Below are 26,614 nucleotides of genomic sequence, written 5' to 3' on the forward strand. Positions count from 1 at the left end.
GTCTGCAGAAGCAAAGAGAGAGAGAAAGATAAATAGAAGAGACACAAACAGAGAGAAAAGAAGACAGGAAAAGAGTGAGAGCAGAATCCCGATAAGAGCTTCATCCTTATGATGTCGGCGACTGAATTTTTGTAAACAGACGCCTACACTGTTTACTTTTTGTTTCTCTTGAAGAAATCTTTGTACTTCACACTACAATGTGTCAAAAAAGCACTTCTGTTCTTCTCACTGTATTGCCATAGCAATATTTATGTTCACATGTGCTCCATGTCTGATTATAATCATGACAGTCTGTTTGGGACATCCATGAGCATCATCTGATCTCATGCCCAAAGAAATATATCAGGCAAATAAAAACAAGTCTCTCTGTGGTGCCACATTTGCACAGTGCTTTTCAGTTACACATGCTGTGTTTGCATTTTAGGTTGCCGCTACTACGTATATAGCCAACCCATTCTAGATATGTCAGATTTCAGCAACTACCGATCTGTTGTCTCATTACTTTTTTCAATTTTGCTGTGTAGACTAACTGTTTCTCTTTCTTACCCAAAATAACCTCCAGTATATTACCCTTTTTGGCTTCCAAAAATTCTACTCCATGAACTTGCCTTTTGTGGCCTTTATTGAGGAGTTTCATGCGCCCCAACAAATGGTCATCCATGCTCAACCTTCTAAACCTTTCAACAACCTTCACCAGCTATTAAGAAACTATTCTGGAATTTATGAAGCAGGATGACTAAAATTTCTTTATCTGGAGCTATGGTTATAATAGGTAATATGGAAGAGATCCACATCTCTCAATGCAGACTTACATTGGTTTCCCACAAGGTGTCGTTTTGGGTCGTCTAATGTTCTTCTTCAAGACTGTATCTGCTCTTTCAATGAGATCATATTCTTAAATGGTTATTCAGACCACTTCTAGGCTGATGACCCACAACTCATCCATGTTTTTTATTTGTGAGACACTGATCTCAGAATATCTGACATACATCTCATCATGAAGATGGAACTATGGATGGAACTAACTTTCCTTCGGCTTCTCTCATCAGGGGTCGCCACAGCGGATCATGTTTGATTTGGCACATGTTTTTATGTTGGATGCCCTTCCTATCGCAACCCTCCTCATTTATCCGGGCTTGGGACCGGCACTAAGAGTGGCTGGGGTTGGTTCCCTTGACCAGGGCTCGAACCCGGGCCGCAGCGGTGAGAGCGCCGCATCCTAACCACTAGATCACCAGGGGACCTGGCAGATCAGATGGAACTAAATCTCTGAAAGACTGAGCTACAGTACATCCCTGGAAATGCTCCTCCATGTTAATGTACCTGGATAACTCCAGTTGTAAGTTGCCTCACATCACAAAATTTGGTCATTTAGGTTTATTGATTTCAAGTTCAGAAAACTCCGGTCATTTCTTCACACATATGCCATTCAGGTTTTTGGTCTCGTCATTTGAAGACTATTGCAGCTAGCTTGAGAGTCTGAGAGTGCTCATCATTTAACTCCTGAAACCAATCCAGAATGGAGCTGCTTGACTGGTTTCCAACCTCCCACAAGTTTTCCCATATCACCCTAAATGTTACACTCATTCCACTGGCTTTCTGTTGTGGTTGCATCAGATTGAACTCATTGATGCATGCCTACAAAACCAAAAAAGGAACATCGCCAACCTAATAGGGCTGTGCATCTCCGTAACTGTGCTGATGTGACTCAGATCTCGAGACATAGCAAATGATACAATACAATAAAGAGGCATATGATGCAGCTACCAATGTGTGGTGATAAAATTCACCCCTGTTACGATGCAGTGCGCTCCGATTTCCATTTTATTCAACACAATGCAATTCAATGCAATACGGTGCAATAAAAAACGATGCAAAACAAATGAATATAGTACACACATATATGCTTTGCTTTTATTTATTTGGTTCAAACAGACAGAAAATCATAAATTTACTAAAGTGCCTTCTTACTTCTAATGCACTGCCCTTCCTGAAACTGAAACAGATGTTCTTTTCCTGTTCTGTCCACAGAAAGATGCAGCTCTACCTCTTCCATGTTAATCTATATTCTTTGTGTCTCTCAGGACACGCCTCAATCTCCATAGTGTTACATCATATTCACGTAGCAGCAGCGGTGCTGAGAGAACACGCTTGAGAAACAGTTTAGGAAAGAGAAATCAATCTACCATCAAATATTGGTCACAAATGATTGGTTACTTTATAAATAATAAAAATATAGTGCATATACTAATAATTATATGTTAATTAATAGTTTTTTACCAATGCAAATAAAAAATTATGCATCATGGTACAAATGCTAATTTGTATTCAATACAAACTTAACTTTTATGCCAATGCATTGATGCAAATCGTAGAATCTTACCATCCCTACATCCTAAATTCAAGCGGTGGTGGAATTATGTTCATCTGGCTATCTTCGGTAATCAACCTCATCACAAAGCACTTAAAGTAGCACTTTGTTTATCTATTATGTTTTCCTAGTTGTTTCTTTCACAAACATTTGGAGTTTCTGCTACTATTTGAGTATATTAAAGCAGAATTTATTTGGACTCTTATGAATTAGTAGCTAATGTCACTGGAAGAGTTTAACTGAATAGAACATAATTACTTTAATAATTTAAATGAACATAATATTATATTTCTTCTTGATGGAATATGTTCTTTACTTCTTTCTTATTTCCTATTGAAAGAAATATTTGCTTATGACACAGGAAACTATTAATGTATTTTCAGAATACTATAATATGTATCAAGACTGTAGAAAACTTGAAGCCGTGGTAGTAAGTAGTTCAGAAATAGGTATGAAATCTGCAGTTATGGATAAAAAAACAAAACAAGGATTTGCATAATATTTATCGATGTTCGGGTGTTGGGAACAGCTCAGTCAGGCATTACACACTGCTAGAGAGTCAACCAATCCTACTCTCTTCACTACCATGTGTGACATGTGCTGGAGAATAAAGGACAGCTGCTAGCATCTGCTCAAAGACTCACAAGGCTTTAAGCTTTATGAGATAAAGTAGATATAAGGATTTAAAAGGTTCACTGAATGAAAATCGACTTCGAGATGAACTCGGACTGTCCATTATTATTTTCACCACATTAGTAATAATTAGCACTGGATCTTTAAAGCTGACATGCTAAAATGCTTATTCTATTCAAATGTCCCTGTAACAGTGAGATATATACTGTACATTATATAGTGTATCCTAATCTCTCATTTTACAATATCTGCACTAATGTATTGTCCCACCACTACCAGTACATTAGAGCACTCAAGAAGGTGTTTAGCCAGTTGCAGGTTGGATTAGGGCTGCCTTCACTCTACACATTTACTGATTCTATCACAGACCTGCACCTGGTGGATAAAATGTCTGTGTAATTATTGCCCACTCTAATAAGAATGCTTTATGTGATATAAAAATGATCTGTAGTTAAATGGTTGCTCAATGATGAAAGAGGGCAAAGAGGAGACATGGAGCAAGTCACTGACTTGGACGGATTACTAGAGAAAGAGTGGGAGAGTGAGACAGAATTTGAGCATGACTTGACAAAAGCAGCAACAAAAATGGCTGGTCAGACGATAGTTTTTAACAACAGTGAAATAGGATGTCAGCTTGTTCTAATACCATTTATTCAGACCTAAAAGAACCACATAAAATGAGGACTAATAAAACTGGACACTATTAAAGTTCTATACACTTATTATTGACATACCAAGAAAGGGACACTAATATCTAACAGCATTTATAAATGTGATGGTATTTTAAGTAATAACCAAATGGCAGTCATTCATCTAAAGAAACCGTTGATAATCAAAACTGCACTCCTGAGAAAACCCTGGAAACTTTTGGTGCAAAGCAAGATAATTCACCTCAGATGGGAAGCCAGTATATCACAAGGCACCATGCCCACACACATTCACACAGTGAATCACACCTGTGGGCAATTTAGAGTAACCAATTCACCCACCTGCATGTTTATAGACAGTAGAGGAAAATTGAGAACCTTGAAGAAACCCAGATAAACGCATGAAGAACATGCAACACTCAGCACAGAAATTCACCTAAAACTGAGGATCAAACCAGGGACCTTGGAGGTGGAGTTAGCACCATATTGCTATGATAGCAAATTAGCAATTTGCACAATATCAAATTATGGGTCTTATTATGGAGGGTTAGATGCTGTGTATCCATCACTTGTAAGCTCTGTGTGGTTTCAATGACCTCACCATTCACTGGTAAAGACTGGTGTTCGTACAGAGATCAGTGGCGTAGTCTAAGCCCACATGCCCGTTCTGGAGCAATGAAATACCCCAGCCAATGAAAAGAAACAGAAAGAAACTGGGTATTACCTAAGTTGGATCTGACTGAGATCACTTCGTTTTAGGATTAACGTCTGCGTCATTTCCCTGGAAAACTTTTTTTTCCCAAACAGGAGCCTGACTCAGTATTAAAGATGACATTTCTAGAGTCAGTTTTTGTCTCTCAGCATCTGCAGGTCGAAATCAGAGCAAACACGAGAAAAGCTGATCTCAAAGGTTCTAAAAACAGGTACCAACTCCTTTAACCGTTTGCTTAATGGGTTTGTACAGGCGTCTTCATCTAAACACTAACGTTATCCTCCAATCTTAAAGAACACTGTTTTGGATAAAGTAGCTGCAGGGGGGATTAAACATGCTTGATCATTTTTTGCGCTACTATAAGAACCTGTAGCACACGTTCTCATCACGTTGTGAAATGCAACACAAATTAGTGTAGCTGTGCTCTAGAGCATCTGGAAATAAAACTTACTTCTAACTATTTAAAAAGGTCATTGAACAAAATGATTTGATCCGGCATCACACAGGGATATGTCAATTGTTTAATTCATTTAAGCTAATATGCGAGAGTTCTTATACCGTCTACACTTAAAGTAAAAAAAAAAAAAACTTCCCTAAAACTGGAAGTGACCTTCCATAGTGTGGCATGCATGAGGACAGAGAGGTTCACCAGGTTCACATCAACTACTGTTTACAGAAACAAAGGAGATTTTTAGTGAAGTTAATGTACAGCTTTGGCAGCTCGCCAACAGAGGTGTAGCCCAGGGCCCCGGGAAAGGCCCATTATTCACTGTGTCAAAAGAAAAAAAAAAAACACACACTCGACCCACAACCACACACAAAAAGACAACGGAGACAATGCCTGCCTCCTGAATGACTAAACTCTTCATTTCTGTATTGTTAATATGAGACACATCTGCCAGAAAAAAAGAATGGGTGCTCTAATGGGCTGTAATTTTTTTATAGTGCAAAAAAGGGGAGTTGCGGAAGAAAAAAGCTTTGAACTTGCCTCCTCATTCAGTATAGACTATAGTTGTTACACTTGAGTAGCTGTGAAATTCTTTAAGCTGGCTTAAACCCCCTCCCAATCCTAGGTGCAAAAGGGCAAGTTGGGAGACCCCACACATACAGAGAGGACCTAGGACAACATACCACGTGTAGTGGCAATGAATAGCATGAACACCACCAAGGCTGATGGGCTGCAAATAAATCATTTTTATCCTTATATCAAAGTGTAAATCACCAAACTGCCAAATCCTTTATCCATACCTGTCTATAAATCTCCTTGAAGGCTCAATGAGCACCACTCCTTGAGGCGCGTGACTGAAAGGTGGGTTCCGAGTCAGCCTATAACGCAGGGGTTGGCATGCCTGACAGAGTGCATGTCCTGGTTTGGAGGCCATCATTGTGGCATCGATCTCCAGGTGCTGATCCATAGTGAAGAACTGAACACCATATACTTGCTCATTCACAGACAGCTTCAGTGTCAGCGGCATGTCGCAAAAGATGCTCTGTGGACCCAAGGACACATTGCTGCCACTCATTGTCAGTAGCAGGATGTTGTGGATGGCAGCCAGGTCACTCTCGTCTGCTGAGAAGAAAGTGACCCAGACAGTAAGAGAATCTGGCACGAGTGGATAGGTGAAGTTCAGTTGGAGCATGCAGCCTTGAGGAGGGCACGAAGCTGAACCCACACTTCTGGAGTCCAGTCCAGCATGGGGACTCCAGGTACGCACACTGGGTTCACACACCTGCTCCACGTCTGGTGGACCTGTAGAACATGGTCAGATGACATGTAGTGTCAAAGTTACTAAAAGCTTTATCTTCAAAACCTTTAAACTGGTCCACTTTCTTTACTTGATAACCAGACAATCAATACTATATTGTTTTGTATATATATATAAAAAACAATATAGTATATACATGCCGCTGACACTGAAACTGTCTGTGAATGAGGAAGTCTGTGGCGTTAAGTTCTTCACTATGGATCAGCACCTGATCGCTCTGATTAGCTGCATGTAAGATTCTGTATTAAGTCCTTACCCCCATTTAGTAAAACTGTGTTTACTATATGCTAGCAAAAATTCTTAATACTAGACAGAAATTCCTTTGTGATCCAAGTGCATCTTTCAACATTTTCCTGTTCACCATAACCCCAGATTGGAATAGTGTGTGGTGAAAAAAGCTTCAAGGAAGGAAATCTGAAAAACAAACTAACTGAGAGGAAACAAATGATGTCCTTTAGTGAGACAGCAGGAGGTCTTTTGGGCAATTTTGGCCCTCAGCCCAGTTATTCTTTCAGGAGCTGTCAAGAGGCCATTATGAGGCGGCTAAAGGGGAAGGGTGCAAAGAGAGGGAAAGTTTACCAGAGAGGCCCCACAGAGGAATGAGAGGAAAAGAAGATCAATGGAACCTATAACAGTGAAAGATCTAATGCTCACAATCACTTCATTATTAGAGGATGGGGTAAAAGCCATGGTATAACTCTTTGTAGATGGAAGGACATTCTAGGAAATTAGTTGTACATTTGCCGATGTTTGGCGCAATATATGGTTGCTATATGTAAACAGCTGTAATGTCACGTTTTTTTCTGATATTTTGACTGCATAGTGGATTTTACTGGAAAAATACTTTATCTTTAGGCTTCAAATATATCTGTTTTAAATTTTTTAGGAACCAACCAGGTAAAAAGAATGCATGCCCAACTACTCTGTTAAGTTTTTAGCCTTAATGGTAAATGGTTAGAGCGTAGAGTTACCCTTGGCAGCTTTGCCATTAGATGTAACTGGGTAACTTGGTTGTTGTTGTGAGCTGAAATTGTGTCAGACAAAGTGTTTTTTTAGGCAGGGCAGTAGGCCCACAGATTGTTGAGTGAGTTAAGAGTCAGAGACACCATGGATTCTTCACATTCCTAAGTTTTGTGTTTCTCACAATCACCTAATCTGCAGCAGGGTCCTTCTCATGAACCCCACTGACCACAGGGCAATTTGCATAGCAAAAATCTCCAAATCTTGCCTTTGGCAACTGTATTTCAAGCCTGCACATTTCTGTGCCCTCATTCTTGTTTTCTTGAAATTCTGCAACTCGATAATGGTACTAATACTGCTTGTTCCATCATTTTGATTCAGGAGGCAAGTGAGGACACGGCCTGTGCTGCCTGAGAGGTGTATGGTGGGATAGTAAAAACTGTCTAAGTCGCTTGTTTAGCTTATACAGTAGATGACAGAGAACATGCATTAGAGAGAGTGTAAGTGCTCTGGGCAGTTGATTTTCTAAGATTTTTTGCAAAATGGTTGTAAGGCAGCTGCAGGTTGTCAAAGGAAGGTTTGTATCCAGTTGTAAACAGTGGAAAGATCACCCAGGCTATGGAGTACACCAGGGAAGTGTTCCAAGCACTGAGAGAAGTTTAAATGTTGTGGCAAGCCTGGGCATGCCTTTCCCAGCTGACTGAGTATAGGCACTGTAGTACCAACTTAGCTTTGAGGGCTGCAAGCTTGCACTCATGGCCTTTCCTTACCACGAACCTGGCTCACCTATTTTTATTTATTTATTTTTTAAAGCAACCCAAAAGGGGGTAATTAAGTAATTAAACAGAAAAACAGGCATTCCCGTGGAATGTAGACAATTTGGTTTGTTTTTAATGTCAACTCCATTTCCCAGTTTTACCCTTTTTTTTTTTTTTACTTTTTATGGAAACATTATAATGCAGGCAAGTGTCATCTCTGTTTCTAACGTGAACGCGCAGAACGATCATTACATTCTGTTAAATAAAGTGGTAAATTACAAACCAGACTGGAGAACTTCCCGCACGGAAAAGTGAATTAAGGACAATATTTTTGGCACAAAGCATGTTTTTGTGCAAGGTCAGGTCAAAGGTTGTATTTCAAGCTCAAAATAATTAATATAGTCAAGGAAAACATGAGTCACTCACAGTGACGAAGAGCGTTTTTCAATCATATCAGAATGCTCTGTGGACTAATTCTTTCATATATTTATGTCCATATTTTTTTTTTCAACTCTTAAAATAAACCCATGAGAAAATACAATTTTGTGACTAAACCCATGTGACTAAATCTTTCCATACATTTTTTGTCAGTTTGTTTCACTTGCATCAGCTTATCTATTCTAACTGTGCAAGGTGCAATATTGTATTACATTGAATAAGCATGACAGATTGTATTAAATAACAACAATGAAATATTCAATAAAAGTGTCAATAGGACGGAATATCAATAATAATGATAATTCACAAATGCTTCAGTAAAAAATGATATAGCCTACAATATTAGGATTAGCAATCTAACTGGGGTTAGCTTTTATTAATGTCCTAGTACTAGCATTTGAACTCATCTTGATGGATTATTACCTTGTTACGACTTTCATTGTTTGAAGTAGAGTTGGTGGATATTGGTGGTTATCTGTCATAAAAAGGCTTGTGAAACATGCATTTGATATTGTAGTTATACTGTATAGGTATTCTTATATACTACTAATATATAGTACATGAAAAAATATAAGTTGATAGCTAAGCCTCTGAAACCTATACCTAATTATTTTTGCCACTCATCAATTTAAATTTCAAAGCTATCAGATTGCATGTCAAATGTTTGTTATCTTTGTTATTCCAGATTTATTTCTGTTACATTGTATAATTTATTAGTTAAACGTATTAGAAATGTGTGTCAAATGATTGTTAAAATGTTATGAAACCTTTGTGAAAAACAATTTTGCTATCAGACGTGGCTGCATCTTACCCTCTGCCTCACGTGGGCTCCAGTGTCCAGATGGAACGCAGGGTTTTGGGGAAGATGAGTTTGAGGCATACTGGAGAAACACTCTTCCTTCAGTGCATTTGTCACATAAGGATCCCACTTCTCTAGGAAACCAACAAACAGCCAGGGTAGCAACTTAGACACGGCAAAAAAATTATGAGAAATCCAATACTAAAACCCCCATTTTATTCTACTCTGGTCAGTAATACATATAAGGAAACTTACACACATGTGGACAACAGATACATGCATTTAAAGGAACACTCTGTGGTAATATTTGCTACAAAACAAAACCGAGACAATGCTTTTGTTGCTTTCATTTTCACCTGTCAAAGTAATGACCAGTGAGTACAGGGAACCACTCCAGTGTGAGAGAGTCTTGCCCTTGCTCCATCAGTCGAGGGGCTAGAGGAACTGGAGCTGGCTTCGTCTCAGTCCTCCATGATTGGTAGATCAGATCTAAATAGCAGTGCATCCGAGCCACCTGGTTCATTGTAAAGGAATTTGTGCAGACATCATCTTCAGAGGACAAGAAAAGGTAAATTAGAAACTGAAACTGTCAAGGCATCTCAATTTACACTATCAAGCATTCTGAGCAGCTACCAAGATGAAAGCTGGCCACCTTTAGGAGAGCAGCTGCTCTCTGTAGTTTCTTTATTTTTGGCAAATTTTCCTGCAAAATTGCTGTAGGATATGAGATGATTCTCTTATTGGAACGTGACTTCAATTCATTTCATTTGAAGGATATATTTACACATTTACATATAGGAACTGTTTATCATATCCATCTAACTGTGATATTTGCACATTTGTGTTTGTAAATGAAGTAAGTAATTCTGTAGATAGATTAGCTCCATGTCCTTTACGTGAAAGATCACAGATGTATAAAAATGAGAGCTGTCTATCACATGAATTTGTCATTATTGTGTAACGAAAGAAGAAAAAGAAAAAATGTGGAAGACATACTAAATGGGGAGATGTGGGCAATGGGGATTGTGTGTTTTGTAAAGAGAACCTGAAGTATAATATTTTTCTATGTGTATTTTTCAAATAATGATGTTTAAAAAAATTACTAATAACATTATTATACTGTTGTATCAATCAAATTTTAATTATATTACCATATTACTGTAGAAGATGGATTATTAACTGAATTTAGGGATCTACAGAGCATGGGAACTGATTCATTATAGCTTTTGGGACTTTTATCCTTTCAGACATACTTGAAAATATCAGAGCCTCCAGGATGTCTTATAGATAATAAAAATAATGTATTTTTCTCACTACATGAGCAGCCAGCACAGGTGGGGGGGTCATAACCTATGTATATTTGTATGTAAATATTTGCAGCCTGTTAAGAGCTTTATGTTTCATTCTCACCAGCATAACTCATATAATTTCTAAATGGAGTGTGCTTGAAGAGCCGCTGGCCACATGTGTCATTTCCATGATCTGGGTCTCTGCAGTACTTGTACTTTGGTGTGGGGTTTGTATCCGCACACAGGTCCCCAGTCTCCAATGAGGGTTCTGTCTCCAGACAGGCATCGTTGCATGACTCGATTTCCGAAATCCCCCTGAAGACATGGTACAGTCCAAGGCTGTGGCCGATCTCATGGATCATAGTGTGGGTATGTCCAAACGTGCCATAGAACAAGGGATTCAGCACAATCCCACCTCAAGAAAAGACAGAAATAAGGATAACGCAAGCCTCGCATTGATAGATTATTTGAATTATATCCGCATCGCAAACTGTAGTAGAAAGTAGTAGGAAAAAACTGTTACTACTTATTACCTGAATGTGTTAAGGCATCTTTATCCCAAGGCCATGTTGCTTCGCCTGCTAAGTCTTCATCTGTGGCGATGGCAAAAAAGATGTTAAGGTGTGTGGAGCCATCCAGGCGCAAAATCTCTTTCAACTCTTTCACATCCATGTAGGCCCTGAGATAGAGACAAAACCATATGGAATCATTACGATGAGACATATCAAACAGGGCATGGTCAGGGCATGATCACTATAATTAAACAATAAACCTTATGGTGCAAAGAGTTTGTGAAACTCAGGGACCAGGGACACCACGCAATTGTTGCAGGAGTAGATCTCTAAATGTTAAATATGAGGCTTCTTTGAAAGTAGGTTTAAAGCCTTTGGTGTTAATGTTTATTCAGACGTTTTGCTATTAATAAATAACAAATCACTTTGCATTATATACAAGCAAAATATCATCATGTAAAATCAATTCATAGACACCAGAGCGATGTCACGGTAACTTCACAAAGCATAGCAATACTCATTAGGATTACAGTGCAGACATTCTGTGAGCAGACTTATAAGAACTTTCTCCAAACAACTCCAGAGATGTTTGGCACACACACCACTGTCCATTTTTGTATTCTACAGTTCCTAAGTAAACAGTTCACAGCTCTTTCTGGCTTTTTGGATCTGGTCCAGGTTCATCCCCTGCCTATGTTGCAGACTTTCATTTCTGTTACCGTGTGTCATTCCGTAAGCTTAGCTTTACTCTAGTGGTAATAATAATAATAATAATAATAATAATAATAACAATAATAATAAAGTGATATACATAGTTGAAGCTCCTTTTCTTTTGTAATACAATCACTTCCTCTATTAACCAGCCAATTTTTATTTACATTTCAATTTATTTAATTTAATTATTTAACGATACCTGTGCCGGTCGTTGGTAACCCAGGCCTTGACCGATCTTGTATGAAATTCTGATTTCTGATCTGCATATTTGATTTGGCACATGTTTTTCTGGATGCCCTTCCTAACACAACCCTCCCCATTTATCCAGGTTTGGGCTTGGTGTTTATTGAATATTTCCCCAACTACACCCTCTTAAGCTCTTATCATGTGACCTCTTCCATTAGCTTCATTCATTCATTCATTCATTCATTCATTCATTCATTCATTCATTCATTTAACTAAATTAATACTTCAATAAGTACAATACATTCAATACATGTCCAAATCTATGTAAATACATATGTGGGTATTTTCCAAACCCTAACCCTAACCCAAAGCCTTTCTAGAAAGGTGAGTAATGTTATAACAGCAAGGGAAGGCTAAATACATACTTCTGACCATATAGTGCATAATATAACACTGTTGGTGTCTTTTTTATGTTTCATGTTTTAAACATCTGTATTCATGTCTGTATTCTGTAAAACAGAAATAGGAGTGGCCTAAAGGTTTTTTTTTTTTACCAAATCTTTCCCCCTAAACCCTACATTTATGCCCCTAAAAAATTATTTCAGTTCCTTAAACTCAGGGACATCACATTATTCATCTAACCAACACAGGGTTTTTTTTTTATGTGGCTGCTGCCTCTCAATGCTTTTTGCTGCATCCTGCAGGAATAATATATTTCTAATTGATTACCCCCCCATATAATATATATATATATATATATATATATATATATATATATATATATATATATATATATATATATATATACTGTTTAGCTTTTATTTATTTATTTTATATTTTTTTTATATTTGAGTCAGTTTGGTTACCATTTTACCGCAAGTTTTTGACCTGACCTTTGAATTACTCTTTTGCGTCTCGTTTTGGACTGCATGCCTTTTGTAGTGTTTCTAAATAAACCTCTGCTCATGATTTGAACCAACGTCATTTCCAGCACGGTTGCCAACAGCTGACATGTATGGGTCTTGTAATGATTGAAGTGTGCATGTGTTTTAAACTGAAATAATCATAATTATAGCAATATAATTAATCACATTCAGCAGATTGGCTGATTGAGGAATAGGACCGTGTGTGGTGTGTGTGTGTGTATGTGTGTATATACACACAGTCTGGGCATCAGTAAGTGTTCTGTAATTTATTGGCCCCTGCGAGACTTAAGAGACCACACTGGGAGTTTGTGTTTGGAATATAACTTGAGCAGTGTTCTAAGGCCAGCTCTGATGTCAGAGGTCACTGGCCTTGTCTGGTTAGGAATGCATTGTGTCTTCTGGATGGATGTGACCACAGCCCCTTTAAGATGTTTATCATTTAATTTAGTACATGATTAGACATGTCATTTGTTTTTTCATTCCTTTATCTAGACATCCTACAAGTGGCCTTGTAAAGTATGCAATGACTGTAAGCACAACCACTTCCACAGTTTCCACCAATTACACCCTTTTAAGCTCTCCTGCCCTCTGACCTTTTTAACTGCCTAGCTTCATTCATTCATCTGTTCGTACGTTTGTTCATTCATATATATATATATATATATATATATATATATATATATATATATATATATATACTCAGTATCTACATATACTGTACATAATAAAGGTGCACTGCAATGCAATTACATGTTACAGTTTTTATCACATATTATTTTCCCACTGTTTTACTTATTCATCGCTGTGGCCTGATGATGATAAATTTTGCTTTGCTGAAGTATTTGTTCAATAGGTTTAGCATCATGTGATCTCATGATTTAATTCATCCATATCTGCAAAGATATATAGGTTTTTGTATCAGCTCTTATCTCACCTCCTGTGAGTTTCTAATGGGAGGCCCACATTCAAATCTTCTCAAAACATTTCCCCTTTTGAAAAAATCCCCTGAGCAAAATAAAGAAAAGCTATGCTCAACCCCCCACTTCCAACTATCCCTCTCATGGTAGAACCGCCACCCCACTACCTCCCAAACTGCCATTCAAAAAAAACAGCCAGTACCTCATTTCTCTTTTTAAGAACATCTGTTGTCCAGTTCAATACAAAGACCAACCAAGCACTGGTTCATAAGCACAAGAAAAAAAAATCCAGGGTAGAATGAAGTAATATGATAATAAGAGTTTCTAGTTTCTTTGATTAAATATCCTTTAAAGGCAGCATACTTTTTACCTTGATTTTGTTTTTACTCTACTAAACTCCAGACCTTTGTCATAAGAAGACATCATTCTCCATCATGAGTGCCTGTGATATTTCAAAGAATGCGAAATTTGGTGAAAAATGTGCATAATGTTTATTTTAACCCTAAAGTATGCAAAACAGTGGTTTAATTAAAAACGGTTTACTAAACAAATGTAATTTGATGCCTAGTTCACATGGTGTTCGTGAAGACACATGCCAGCTTCTGTGTGTGCCCAGTGTAGGGGAGAAAATTGCTGCTCAGTTGTGGTGACAGTGTTACAAGCCAGCACATGCATTTACAAGCTGGACAAAATCGAGGGAACTGCTGGTGGCATATGAAAAGCAGTTGAATCCCCAGTTTTGAATTAACAGGTTCAGTGTAAAACACTTACAGTATCAATTCAATCCCTTATTGCACTCGTATAAAACACTGTGTTACATCAAGATTTTTATTTATTATTTTTTTTTAGCTGTGTACACATTTTTGCAAAAGAAAAAGAAGAATGGATGAGAATAATCAATGTGAGCCCACAGGGAGATCTGTACTTAGTTTGGCACTAAACAAGTAAAAACAGAAGGGATATTGGAATACAACTTTTGACAAATAAATTCCTTTTTGTCCATACTTTCAAGGATAACAGGTTTCAATCTCGCCATGTTCCAGCGCCAGACACAATCATGCTTTAACCACTACAAAACTTTGGAACATTTACTGGGCTCTGTTCAATCTAAGATGATGTTAATACCCCTTTCCTGAATTTGTCCAAATGATCACATTGTTGTGTAACTTCAGCCTGAACAATTGTAGAGAATTCGACTCTGCTTATTCTCTCTCGCGCGAGTGAATTGGCAGCGTCTTGTTTGCAGCTATTGCCATTACCTGAACCCGAGATGATAACAGAGAGAGAAATTATATTTTTCAAGCTTAGATATTTTTCAGGCCAATTTAAACAACCACCGGGGCCAATTTTTTTTTTTACAGATAGCCAAGTAAGACAAAGTTTCACAGGGGGTCTTTTTTAAAAAGGCCATTAGAGAGCAGCCTGGGAAAATCGAATAGCCTGCATGAGGGATATGTCTGTGGGGAGAAGATGATATAATGATTCCTCCTAATAATTTCAGGAATTTTATTATTTCCTATGAAAATATGTAGCTGGCTGTACAAAGCGGAGCACAACGGGTCAGAGAGTTTAGCAGGAAGAAGAATCACAGAACAAGTGCAAGAGCTTTTTATTTAGCTAATGCTCTACTTCTGCAGGTCAATGCAAATCTAATAATTCAAGTAATTCAAGTCATTGGCTCACTTGCAGTAGAACTCAACACGAATCAGATGTGAATATCAAGCTATGAAAATTCAGAGTGTGCATAAAGCATTTAAACACTGTTTGGCCGGCTTGTAATGTTTATATAAATGCATGTGCTTTGGGTGGCTAGAAAACATACTCTAATCGATGTAAGGATTTTAAAGGAATAGTAATTATATAGTGTTTTTTTTTCCTAAACTTTTTCTATCATTTTCTGCTGTGTCATGTATTTAAAGCATAGACGGATACAGGTAATTTATTATATACAATCCGAAAATCCCAAGAACTATCAAATCCAACACCACAAACATAAAAAATGGATACTAAGCAAAACTACATGAAGACTAAGCAGAAAGCTGAGACTAACACTTGAAAATACCAATATGCAACGGTAAATAAGTGCTGTTTATTAGGTGTAATAGGGAACAAGTGTAGGTGTTTAGTGACATATGATTATCACGTGCTGCGCAGAGGGGCATTTGAGTCACCAAGTATAGTGCAAAATTTGGCATAATCTTGACTGAAAAAAATCGAGACAAATATAGAAATCAGAAGTGCCTTCAATTTGAATTGCTCATGGGGTAAAACTATTAATAATGCAAAATGAAGAACTTTTTACTGTTTTGTGCCAGTAATCCAAACTCATACTGAAATATCTAGATAGAAATTGTTCAATTGTTGCATTTAATAATGAAATCTCTCTCTCTCTCTCTCTCTCTCTCTCTCTCTCTCTCTCTCTCTCTCTCTCTACTATATATATATATATATATATATATATATATATATATATAACAAGAAGAAATAATTTCCAAGAAATGTCACAGTTAGCTCAGTGGTTAAAATGTTGGCTTTCTTATCAGGAGGTCATAAACTCAATTCCTCCAGCCACTCCTGGGCCCTTGAGCAAGGCCCTTAAACTGTAATTGCTCAGTTGTATGAATAGGATAAATGTAAGTCATTCTCAAATGCCGTAAATGATTGAAAGTCTGAAACAATGCAGTATAGATCAACCTTTTCAAACTTAATTCTGACAGATCTGTTTTATTTTACACTTGTTTCATTGACAAAAAAATAAATCAAATAAAAGTGTTACTGAGCTAAGAAAGTGCTGTCAAAGTGCATTTCATGTTCTCATGAAGAAGCTTCTATGTAGAAGCATTTATATTTAAAGTGTATTAAATACATGACTACAGCACCATCCATTGACACGCATGTATTATTCAATAAAGTCAGTAAAAAACACCCATATGTACAGATGAAGTATGTGGATGTTTGTCTGCTGCTGCCTGAGGTAGGTTGACATGGCACTTGGCTGAGGAAACATTTTCCAAGCATTGTTGCATTTATCAGTCCCACATGCATCTGAGAAGCTGTCAATCATGTGCAGGCGGTTTTGCAAATTCACAGAGAAATTTGCAGGTGAGCTCTAAAGAAATAACATTTATTACCTGACAGAAGACCGTAAAGATGATAAGGGAACAGGCAACACGAGAGCATACTGTAAATCAGATGGATTTATTGGCAAATATAAGGTCTAAATCAGACAGCGTGTGACTAAGAAGACTTCAGATGGTTATAAATATTCATTTCAACATACTGTAAGCAAGTTAACTAAAGACGTGCCTAACAATACAGTAAATCCATACAAGGGTTGATAAATGTTCATTATTGTGTGTATAGTGTGGCCACAGCAGGAAAGAGTTCCTCTCTGCTGCTCTGCCTCTTTAGTTCTGCATGAAAAGAGCTCCTCGAACTTCTCCTCAGACAAATTAATCAACTTTGCTCACAAAGGCATGCTAAAGGCCTATTTGATTATTGCTATTTAACAAGAGGAAATCCTGCTGTCCCCAGGGATCAGCTATCCTCGCTGCACTTCTAAACACTTTCGGCTATGTGAACACTGAAAACGCCTGCACGCCTGTGTCTGTGCATGTATGCGTTTGTTTGAGGGTAGAAAGTGTAAGTAGATCCTCTACATTTCATCTCAATTCTGGCAGCAGGTGTTTTTATGAGCCCATCAGACTCTTTAAAGTGAGCTTGTCTCTCTCCAAATCCTCATTCAAGCCAAAAGCATGTAAAGGCCCTGGTTTTACAAGGTATGTGGCTCCAATTCAGACACAACTTGTAAAGCTTGGGGTCGAATAACATAAAGTTAATGATGAAAAGCACGAGTCCCAGGGCCCTCCAGCTGAATAGTGTGCGGCAAACACAAATACACAGCACTCTGGGAAGCAGTTTCTTTTCTTACATGACCTAACTGACTTAAAGGCTACAGAAAGATTTTATATATTTCCAGGATAAGATTAAAATCCTAAAATCTAGGTGTGTCATCTCCTAATCAGTGAGGTAAAATATAAAAAAAATAAAACAACTTTGGAATGTAAGATAGTAGCTTAGTAGTTAAGGTGTTGGACGCTGTGTTGGAAGTTCAGAAGTTCCTGCCACTGCTGGGCCCTTGAGCAAGGCCCTCAACCCTCCTCTGCTTAATTGAATGTCGCTCTGGATAAAGGCATCTGCCAAAATGCCATAAATGTATGTATGTATGTATATACAGTATATATATATATATATATATATATATATATATATATATATATATATATATATATATATATATATATTTGTGTGTGTGTGTGTGTGTGTTGTATGTAATGTAATAAAAAATAAATAATCAGCTTCAGCCTGGTGTGTGAACGCTGACATACCACATGTTACACAGACAAAACCCTGGCGTTAGGTAAAGAGATACACAACAGCATTCAAGTCCATTATTTAATTCTTGCGCAACCTTCGCTTCACGCATTCTTCAACAATCAGAAAGGAATGTCAAATCATTTTGTTATGCAGCTCTCTACAAAGAACTCCAGACATACCATAATCAAATCAAAACAAGCAACAAGTTGGAGAGCTCTTTTCTTTTTGGTTGACTCACACACTTGAGCCTCCTCACACACGCATGCACACACACAGCGCGCACACACACACAAACACAGTTATTAAATCAATGATTGTGATTACATTCAGTGAAGATGATACAACTGAGCAAAAACACATTTTTTATTACAACCAGTACCTTGTTGAAGCGAGGTTATATTTCCTCAATGAAATAAAAAAATATTAGCAACAGTCAAAGACACGTGTGTATGTAATCATTACAATATAAAAAATACTAATAATAGCAAAATCCTAATGTATTACAAAGTATAATCCACTTCTAACATTGTCCATAAATACTTCCCCCAGGCTTAATTTTATAATTTTATCCCCTACACATTTTATAATTTCTTTAAATGTTTTTTTGGTGGTATTTCTGGAAGAACTTCCCCTACTGTAAGTAAAAATATACAAAGTTCAAACTCAGGTTCTCTGTCTATTCCGACTTACTCCCAATCAATCCACATTTATAAAGCCCAAATAAAAGATAGTGCATCTCCTCTCATCCCAATCAATCAACAGAAGTCCTGCTTAAGTGCTGCTTGGCTTTGACACAAAAGGAAACAGATGACCTGTGAAACATTCACTACTGGTCAACACGAAAAAATATGTGTCAGAGACTGACCGTATAATTATCCAATGTTTAATTCTCTGCTTTTGTCCTACTTTGCATCAGAAGGTAGTGAGTTCAAATCCCAGCCACACCAAGCTGCCGCTCTTGGGCCCCTGAGCAAAGCCCATAACCCTATAGCTGCTCAGTTGTATGAATGAAATAAATGTAAGTACCTCTATAAAAGTGCGTTTCCCAAATTGGGTAAATGTTTGTACTTATGCTGTATCTTCACAAATACAATAATTTTACATACATTTTACAATTTAGCAGAATTGTAAAATCCTCAGGCTTACCTGTAGCGTGATGCTGGATTAAAGCAGGTTTTGGTGACATCTGTAATGTTGGGGTCACAGCAGTCACCCTGGTCATAGTTGAAATGATCCAAGTTACACTCAAGATCACAGACTTTGTTCCCGATTTTGTGCTCAGCACAGATGATGGTTTGCCTCCTACAGTAGCCTGCATCAAAACCAGTAAGTGTGTGGTTGCATTCTGGGTCACACTCCTCATCACCCACTTTGCTGATATCACAGTTAGCCAGGACCAGGCGGTTTCGCAGGGACGAGTTGTAGACATTGTGCACGGTGTGCTCCCAGGTAATGTTGTAGATGCGGAAAGCTTTGTTTAGATGTTGGTGCTGGAGGTTGATCTGGTGCTCTGTAACTGTTGGCCAGCGTCCGTCATCATCGTACACGTTCACCAAGCGGTATCGCACCGTCTTAGGCTTGCGGAAGGTCCATAATCGATTGTAGTTTGTCACAACTTCCACATTGTCACAGATCATCTGTCCACATGGTGGAGGAACCAATGCAGTTTCCACAGAGACACCAAGGTTAGCTGTCAACGTGCGGTCAGAAATCGCCATCTGGGGAAAGCTCCCGTCTTTCACTGTCAGCCACTTCCGAGATGGATTTTCAAAATTCTCGTAAATGATCAGTTGGGAAAGGTCATTGTGGTAATCATGTAGTGGGCTCTGCATGTATTGAATGATCTTGTGCTGGCCCAGTGCTTCTTTCCAAAGGCTCAGGTACTCCAGTGTCCCTCTATAGTTGTGATTAAGAGCATTTCCACCTACCATTAACACCTTGCATTTTTTGGTGAGAGGGCTAAACACTTCCCCGGACTGCTCCCGGCTTACAGCAACTTGAGCCCCATTCAGGTAAAGCTTCATGTGGAGGCCATTGTAGGTGACAGCCAGATGGTGCCAGTGGTTGTGGGAGTAGGGAGCATTGGAGGTGATTGTGGTAACTTTGTGTGCTCGGTCTGTTTTGAGTGAGAAGAAGAAGCGAGGGTCCCTGTTTCCTTGATCGCTCACTGGTTTGATGCCGAGTAACCAGCCTCGATCACAGGATGCGTAGAAGCATTTGTCATAGAGCCCTATGTGGAAGAAAAAAAGTTTAAGATTAAGAAATACTCCATAGGTCACATGGCTGAATAGCATAAACACAAGTGTTTGGATACAAATGCTCAACATGTTTTTCGAACCATAGAAATCAACTAAAAACTGCAAAGGGTTCTAGATTTAGCCGTTTTTCTGAGAATTTACACCGGAACCATGCAGTATGTGCAATAAACATGCTAACTGTCAATTTCCTTGGCCAACAATTCTTAATCACCATATTAAATTACATGTAAAAAACATTATAAGAACTGTTATTTTCACTCATACTTTGTTCTCTGAAGAACAATGTCAAACTGCATGTGTGCCATTGCAGCAAAGTGAGGAACACCGTGCAGTTCCCATGATTGAACTTTTGAAAACAGTCTAGTCAAAAGACTGCGAGCCTACAGCAAAGCATCTGCTAGCAATCAGACTCCAACACTGTGGTCTTGTATCAACAGACCAAAGGTTACATGAACTTTCAGTCTATTTTCTTGAAATATGCCTCAGCAGTTGGGCTGGTTTAAAAAAAAAGGCCCTTTTTTCAGCAAAGACCTTATTATGATAAGAGAAACCCTCTTTTCCTGTTTCATTTGGAAAATGTGCATGTTAGTCTCAGGAAGGCAACGTATTCTTACATCTAGTGAGAATGTTTATTTTATGGAGAAAAGTGAAAGTAAATAAAAGGCCGGTAATCCTGGAAGAGGACTGAGACAGTCAGTAGAAAGGAGGTTAACTACATGATAAATGTTGAAATCTGCAACTGCTTGAAGATTTCCATTTTTAATAAAATTGAAAATTAGGTTGGAGTAAATAAAATGGCAAATATCAGTTCTGCAAAAGGTTTAATTTTATATATATATATTTATTTTTATTTTTTCATATAAGGTTTCATATACTACATTAAGGTAGTAACAGTTTTAAGAGCATGTTCTCTGTGTATGAAGGTAAAAATCAAAATAGGTTCTTCTTTTAATTGTACTTTACTAATAATCTGAAAGCAGATTCATAATACAACCCTTTCAGATTCAGGGAGCTGTTGTTGTGACACATTTACTAATCAGGGAGATGCACCAGGATCAAAAAGAGGAATGGGACTCTTTGTGACCCTCATTCTAGTGTTGTGTACACAGTCTGCTCCTTCTCACTGTGAGAGGAATGTTCCCTCTTCTCACATATCTGTGAGAAGTATGTTTGCTAGAAGTAATTGGTAAAAAAAACCTGTAGGCCAAATAAGCTGTAAAATGTTACCGGGGTAGCAGGGAAAAATGTCAGCTTTTGTGAGTTAGTATTAGTGCTGCATGTGTGCATGCTTACACTAGCTTTTACCACTAACTCACAAAAAATATATATAAATATTTAAATATTTTAGACAATGACTTTATTACAGGATGTCTATCAATTTCAGTGAATGTGCATTTTGTTAACAGGGCAAGTTTTCCTCAAACAGCTTGAACTACTTGAAGCATTGCTCACTTTAATGAGCAATGTTTTTTGTTTTTTTTATTCTGACCACTAGCATTACAAAAAGATTATTGACATTAAGACAGAAGTCCCAGATTTGGGGCAGAAATGGGCACACAAGAGCTTGCAGCCTCCCTCACAGTCCTCTGCTGCCCGCAAAAGCACTGCCAGCTACTATAAAAATAAATTGTGCCATAAAAGTGAGGAAATTACAATCTGCGAAATCCTGGAATGAGACCACTAAGTGGCAAATAACAAACAGGTAAAAATGATGCCAGATCGAAACTTTGCATGTGTAATGGTGTCAGTGGTGGCAAAAAAATAAATGGGCAAGAGGGGGCAGATAGATAAAAACAACGCTGAGAGAATTGCATTTTCTTTTTTTTTTTTATGACAATGGTATGCAGTGTGAAGGTCACAGAGATTAAAGTTGCCGTTTAAGCTAAATGACAGAGTACAAAGATAAAATATGATCAATCTTCGGTTCACTGATGTGTTTTTGAAGCGTACTGCATCTCAGCACCATGGACAGAGCACAACACAGTTAGTATTGCCAAATGAGAGGCACAAGAAGCATTTCTGACTAAGAATAAGTGTCACACCTAGATTTACATGGCAGATGTCTGCATATTTATTTTTTCAAAAGAATCATATTTAATCATATTATTAAATTGTATGTGTAGTAAAACTGTTATACTCATTATAAACAAAAATCCTCACACATTTCCTTTGTTTTTGGTTTTATCTTGTAAATGCTGACAAGTGTCCAGAAATGCCTTAATAATTTTTATTAGAGTGATATGCTGCTCTGTATACGTTGAATGCAAAACTGCAATAAACTACCTAAACAAAGGTTTTATGAAATGTGATTGACCTCTAAAGTGATTCTGTGAATAGGTGAGATATTCTATTCTTCTATTTATGCTACAGGTTTAACAAAAGGGCATAATCTACTGCTTTCCTCTCTATGTGCACTTCAAGTGTATTTGATTCACTGACTCTGTTTGATGATTTTGTAATGAATGAAGTAACATCTTAATCTAGAGCAATAATAAAAAACACTTCATGAAAGGATGGACAAGGCACTAATTTTACAGATTAAGCCATCAAGAGTGGCACTTTAAAACCATGCCTTCACAAAAGACTGTCATTTGCAAACAATGTGCCTCTGTCAAGCTGTGAATTGCTGTTTTTTTTTTTTCACGACACAAGAAGAGAAAAACTGAGAATGTGTAATGTGTAATTTAATGCTATATCTATAATAAGATGAGTCAATATAATTTAACCTCTCAAAATCCTCACTTTCACTTCTCAACCTTCAACTGTATATTTTAGTGTATGTACTACATATTATGTTTAACAATAATATATTTTGACATTTAACAGTGTGAAAAGCTTTTTATATGGAAATTTGTTGTTTTTGCTCAAATCAAAAATCAACTGTTTACTATTCAGATTCTTTAAATACGTACACATCACTTGATGCACTAAATTGTATTGTTTAAAACAAATTAAATAATTATTTAATAAAATCTGTTTAAATAAAAAGAAAATTATTTAATGATTAAAAAGATTTAATTACAATCTCTTGCTAGTTAAACTATTTGTCTTGTTTAATTTTATAATATTTTAGGTTTTATTCTAGGACCATCTCCAATGATTCCATGTGCATTAAAAAAAAAAAAAACATCTGGCATAAATATTTAATATCATTATGTAAATACAAAATCTACTGCAGTCTCACAAATCACACAATGCTAAACAAGTTGTTTATTATAAGCTATATCTGGATTAGTGAGTTTACTTTTTTTTTATATTTTTGATCTAATTAGAATCGGTGTAATAATAGATTTAAAGGAATAACAAGTGAGAATTTTTCATTGAAAAACTGTTGGAGCAATTAGGACCAATCTAAATTTTCTTCTCATGAGAGAAAAATGAGGCAAAACCTGCACTAACTTCACTCTGGCCATCAGAAAACCAGAAACAATAAGAAAATCACATGCACATAAAAAAGACCGAGACATCTTAATATGTAATGAAGGTTATATGGTAAAATTTGTAATTAGAAAAGAAAGAAAGAAAGAAAGAAAGAAAATATTTAGTTAAATGTATGGATTATATAAGGCATTTGTCATGTGTTGCAGTATTAAACTGATTGTTATCAGAACGAAGAGTTGATGTCATTCCATAAATATTGATGCAAATATTGTCATGTCGATCAGACCTGGAGGACAGCCTACAGCTCATTATATAAGGGGCGGAGCCATATTACGCATCAAAGCGATGACGTCTTCCATCCAGATTTAAAAAAAAAAAAAAAAAAGACGAGCTGTGATTTTCGCGGAATTTTCGCACCGGACAGACTTCACTTCACTTCTCTCCAATCCACTTCACTTCACCGCGTCTACACCTTCGGCTGTCGTCTCTAAATATACTCAAAAGGTACTCAGCCTTCAGGCTGTCCCGTCCAAAGCCTGGAGTGTTCATGAACAAAAAAAACTAATCAATAACTAGCGGATATACGCAGTTCCCTATTGATATCTATTATTCAGCCATTCAGATCTTTCCATGAAGTCTTCACTGGAGATGTCATTAGGTTTTATTCCTGAAATAAATAGAGGAGAAAGTTGTCCTAGTGAATGTGGTGGTATTGTTTCTGGGTATTTGTGGGTCCCCGCACTGGGGAATGAAGGCTTGAACTTGCGTAAAATGTAAAAAAAAAAAAAAAAAAAAGAAAAAATAAAGAAATAGGCAGATATTTAGGTGAGAAAGCAAACAAATCAGAGCTCGGTGTCAAATGAAAAGAGGAGAATTTGTAAATAAGAAGCTGTCAAATGCCACGAGTTGTTTGTTTTTGTTCTGGATGTTTATTTTTTTTTTCACGTGATGCAAAAATTAGGTAAGAAAAAATGCACCTAAATATTTGTGTATATGCTTTTGCAAAAAATACTAATCCATAATGTATATGATGCTGTATTTCACGGATGCAGCTGCTAAATAAATGATGTTCATTGCTTATATAATTGGATTTGTTATTGTTTTTTTATAATCTTCATAAATAAAAAACAACCCCTTGGCAAGTTGCATGTGCGGAATGCAGTCAGTGATATATCAGGATTACATCGGAATGTGGATGGAGCAGTAAAAAAAAAGAAGAAGAAAAGAAAAAAATCCAAAGCAAACCTGCGATCACACTTGGAGAGCGTTGACCACCCTCAGGTTTTATCCACATCTCCAGGGTAAAATTACCCCGCGGAACCTCCATGCTGGGTTTAAGCCGCAGCTGATCTCCTCTGCCGCTGAAGTAGACGCTGTTGCGGCGCAGCGCTGCGCCCGCGCTCTCCCCCGGCCGAGCGGAACGCGTTCCGGATACAGAGCGCTTGCCCCGCGGCAGCCGCGTGCCGCACGCTCCGGGCGAGACTCCACCAGCAGCCTCTCTTGCGCGCACCAAGTCTCTCTTAGACCTTCCTGTCCTTCTCAGAGCGCCGCACTCGCAGCCCAGACACAAGCTGAACACCAAGAGGCATGGCAACCAAGTCCAAAAAAACAAAAGTTTCATTTTTTTTCACCTGTACTGTATAGAATATAGCCTATATATCTCTGTATATGTATATAAAGCCTATATGGATATATATGTACGTGTGTATATATTTTTTCTCTTTAATAGATAAGGTAAAAAAAAAAAAACTGCTCTCCAATAAAAGCGTCTAGGTCCTCATCTCGTTCGGCGCTCCGTATTTTTTGGGCTAACAAAAGCTTGTCAAGACAGCAGATCCAAACAGCGAGAAAGCGATGCTGTCTTATTTTTTTCCTTTATAATGTTAAGCCACGACCCCCCTTTTCCTTGCCCCTTTCAAAGACACTTCAGCACAGATTGGAGGGGGGGGTATGTTAATTCATCCAAGTGCTCCACCTTCCCAATTGAATGGAGCCCATTAAAGTGCGGGCATGACTAATAATCAATCAATGGAGAAGAGGTATCAAAATCATTTCCCTTTCAGGGCGGCTTTTCACCACCCTATACATTTGACAGGAAATGTTCCCAGTTCTTCTGCGTGTTAAACTGAAAAAAAAGACAGAAAAAAAAAATCAGGACGGAAATCAAGGATAGGCGCTATAATGTAGTAAAACAGCCTTGTGAATGTGAAACGTAAAAAAAAAAAACAGCATTGTAATTGTAAGGTGGATTTCAGTGAGGGTCAAGGACTTGGCCTTGGTACAAGGTCTAGGATGTTAATATTTGAGACTCTCATAGGAGCTCAGTGCTCAGAGGAAATAATGAAGAGATCTTTAAGTTAACGGCGCTTGAAGTTAAGAGAGGGAGTCACGGGTGGCCTATGATCGCCCCACTGATTTCCACCTCTGTGCGCTTCTGCTGGGGGACAAAAAGCTCACCGAGCGCCCCCTGGTGATTACAGACCTAACAGACCAAGGGTGCAGGCAACCTGCAGAATTTATGACAGACAGACAGACAGACAGACAGACAGATTGTCTGCTCCCATCAGACAAACATTTCCTCTGTCTGATGGCCAAATCTGTGAGGCTTAGAAGAAGCTTCTTCCTACATGCTATCAGACTTCTTAAGATGAGCATGCCCATCTCACTTATCCCATAAGTCTCTTATGCTTAGTTTTTTTCCCCGTTCATACTCGTGTCATTCTGCATTTGTGCACAGCACCTCATGTTGTTACGGTTACTGTTTTAGGTTTTGTAATTGTCATACTTCATTCCATTCCACACAACTTCCCTTTCGCACATTTATACATTTATCCCACTGCATTTATACATTAATCCCACTGCATTTATACATTAATCCCACTGCATTTATACATTTATCCCACTGCATTTATACATTTATCCCACTGCAATTTCTGCTTCTCTTCTTACACATTCAATCATGTGTACTAT

General features: G+C 37.7%; 1 protein-coding gene across 2 annotated transcripts in view; it reads right to left on the reverse strand.

Annotated features, from left to right (window-relative positions):
• The window catches only part of pappab (pregnancy-associated plasma protein A, pappalysin 1b), a 66,113-nt gene extending 40,583 nt beyond the window's left edge, over nucleotides 1-25,530 (reverse strand). For both annotated transcript variants that reach the window (XR_006924766.1, XM_046842407.1), the window contains exons 1-7: nucleotides 24,890-25,530; nucleotides 19,152-20,235; nucleotides 10,907-11,052; nucleotides 10,495-10,788; nucleotides 9,441-9,633; nucleotides 9,097-9,218; nucleotides 5,612-6,113 (exon numbers count right to left, since the gene is read on the reverse strand). Coding sequence is in view for 1 of the 2 variants with exons in the window: in XM_046842407.1 (XP_046698363.1) it covers nucleotides 5,612-6,113; nucleotides 9,097-9,218; nucleotides 9,441-9,633; nucleotides 10,495-10,788; nucleotides 10,907-11,052; nucleotides 19,152-20,235; nucleotides 24,890-25,265 (2,717 nt within the window). In the remaining variant the exon portion in view is untranslated. The remainder of the gene's footprint in view (nucleotides 1-5,611; nucleotides 6,114-9,096; nucleotides 9,219-9,440; nucleotides 9,634-10,494; nucleotides 10,789-10,906; nucleotides 11,053-19,151; nucleotides 20,236-24,889) is intronic.
• Nucleotides 25,531-26,614: the final 1,084 nt, after the last annotated feature.

This window comes from Silurus meridionalis, chromosome 27 (genome assembly GCF_014805685.1).
Source record: "Silurus meridionalis isolate SWU-2019-XX chromosome 27, ASM1480568v1, whole genome shotgun sequence".
NCBI classification, from domain to species: Eukaryota; Metazoa; Chordata; class Actinopteri; order Siluriformes; family Siluridae; genus Silurus; species Silurus meridionalis.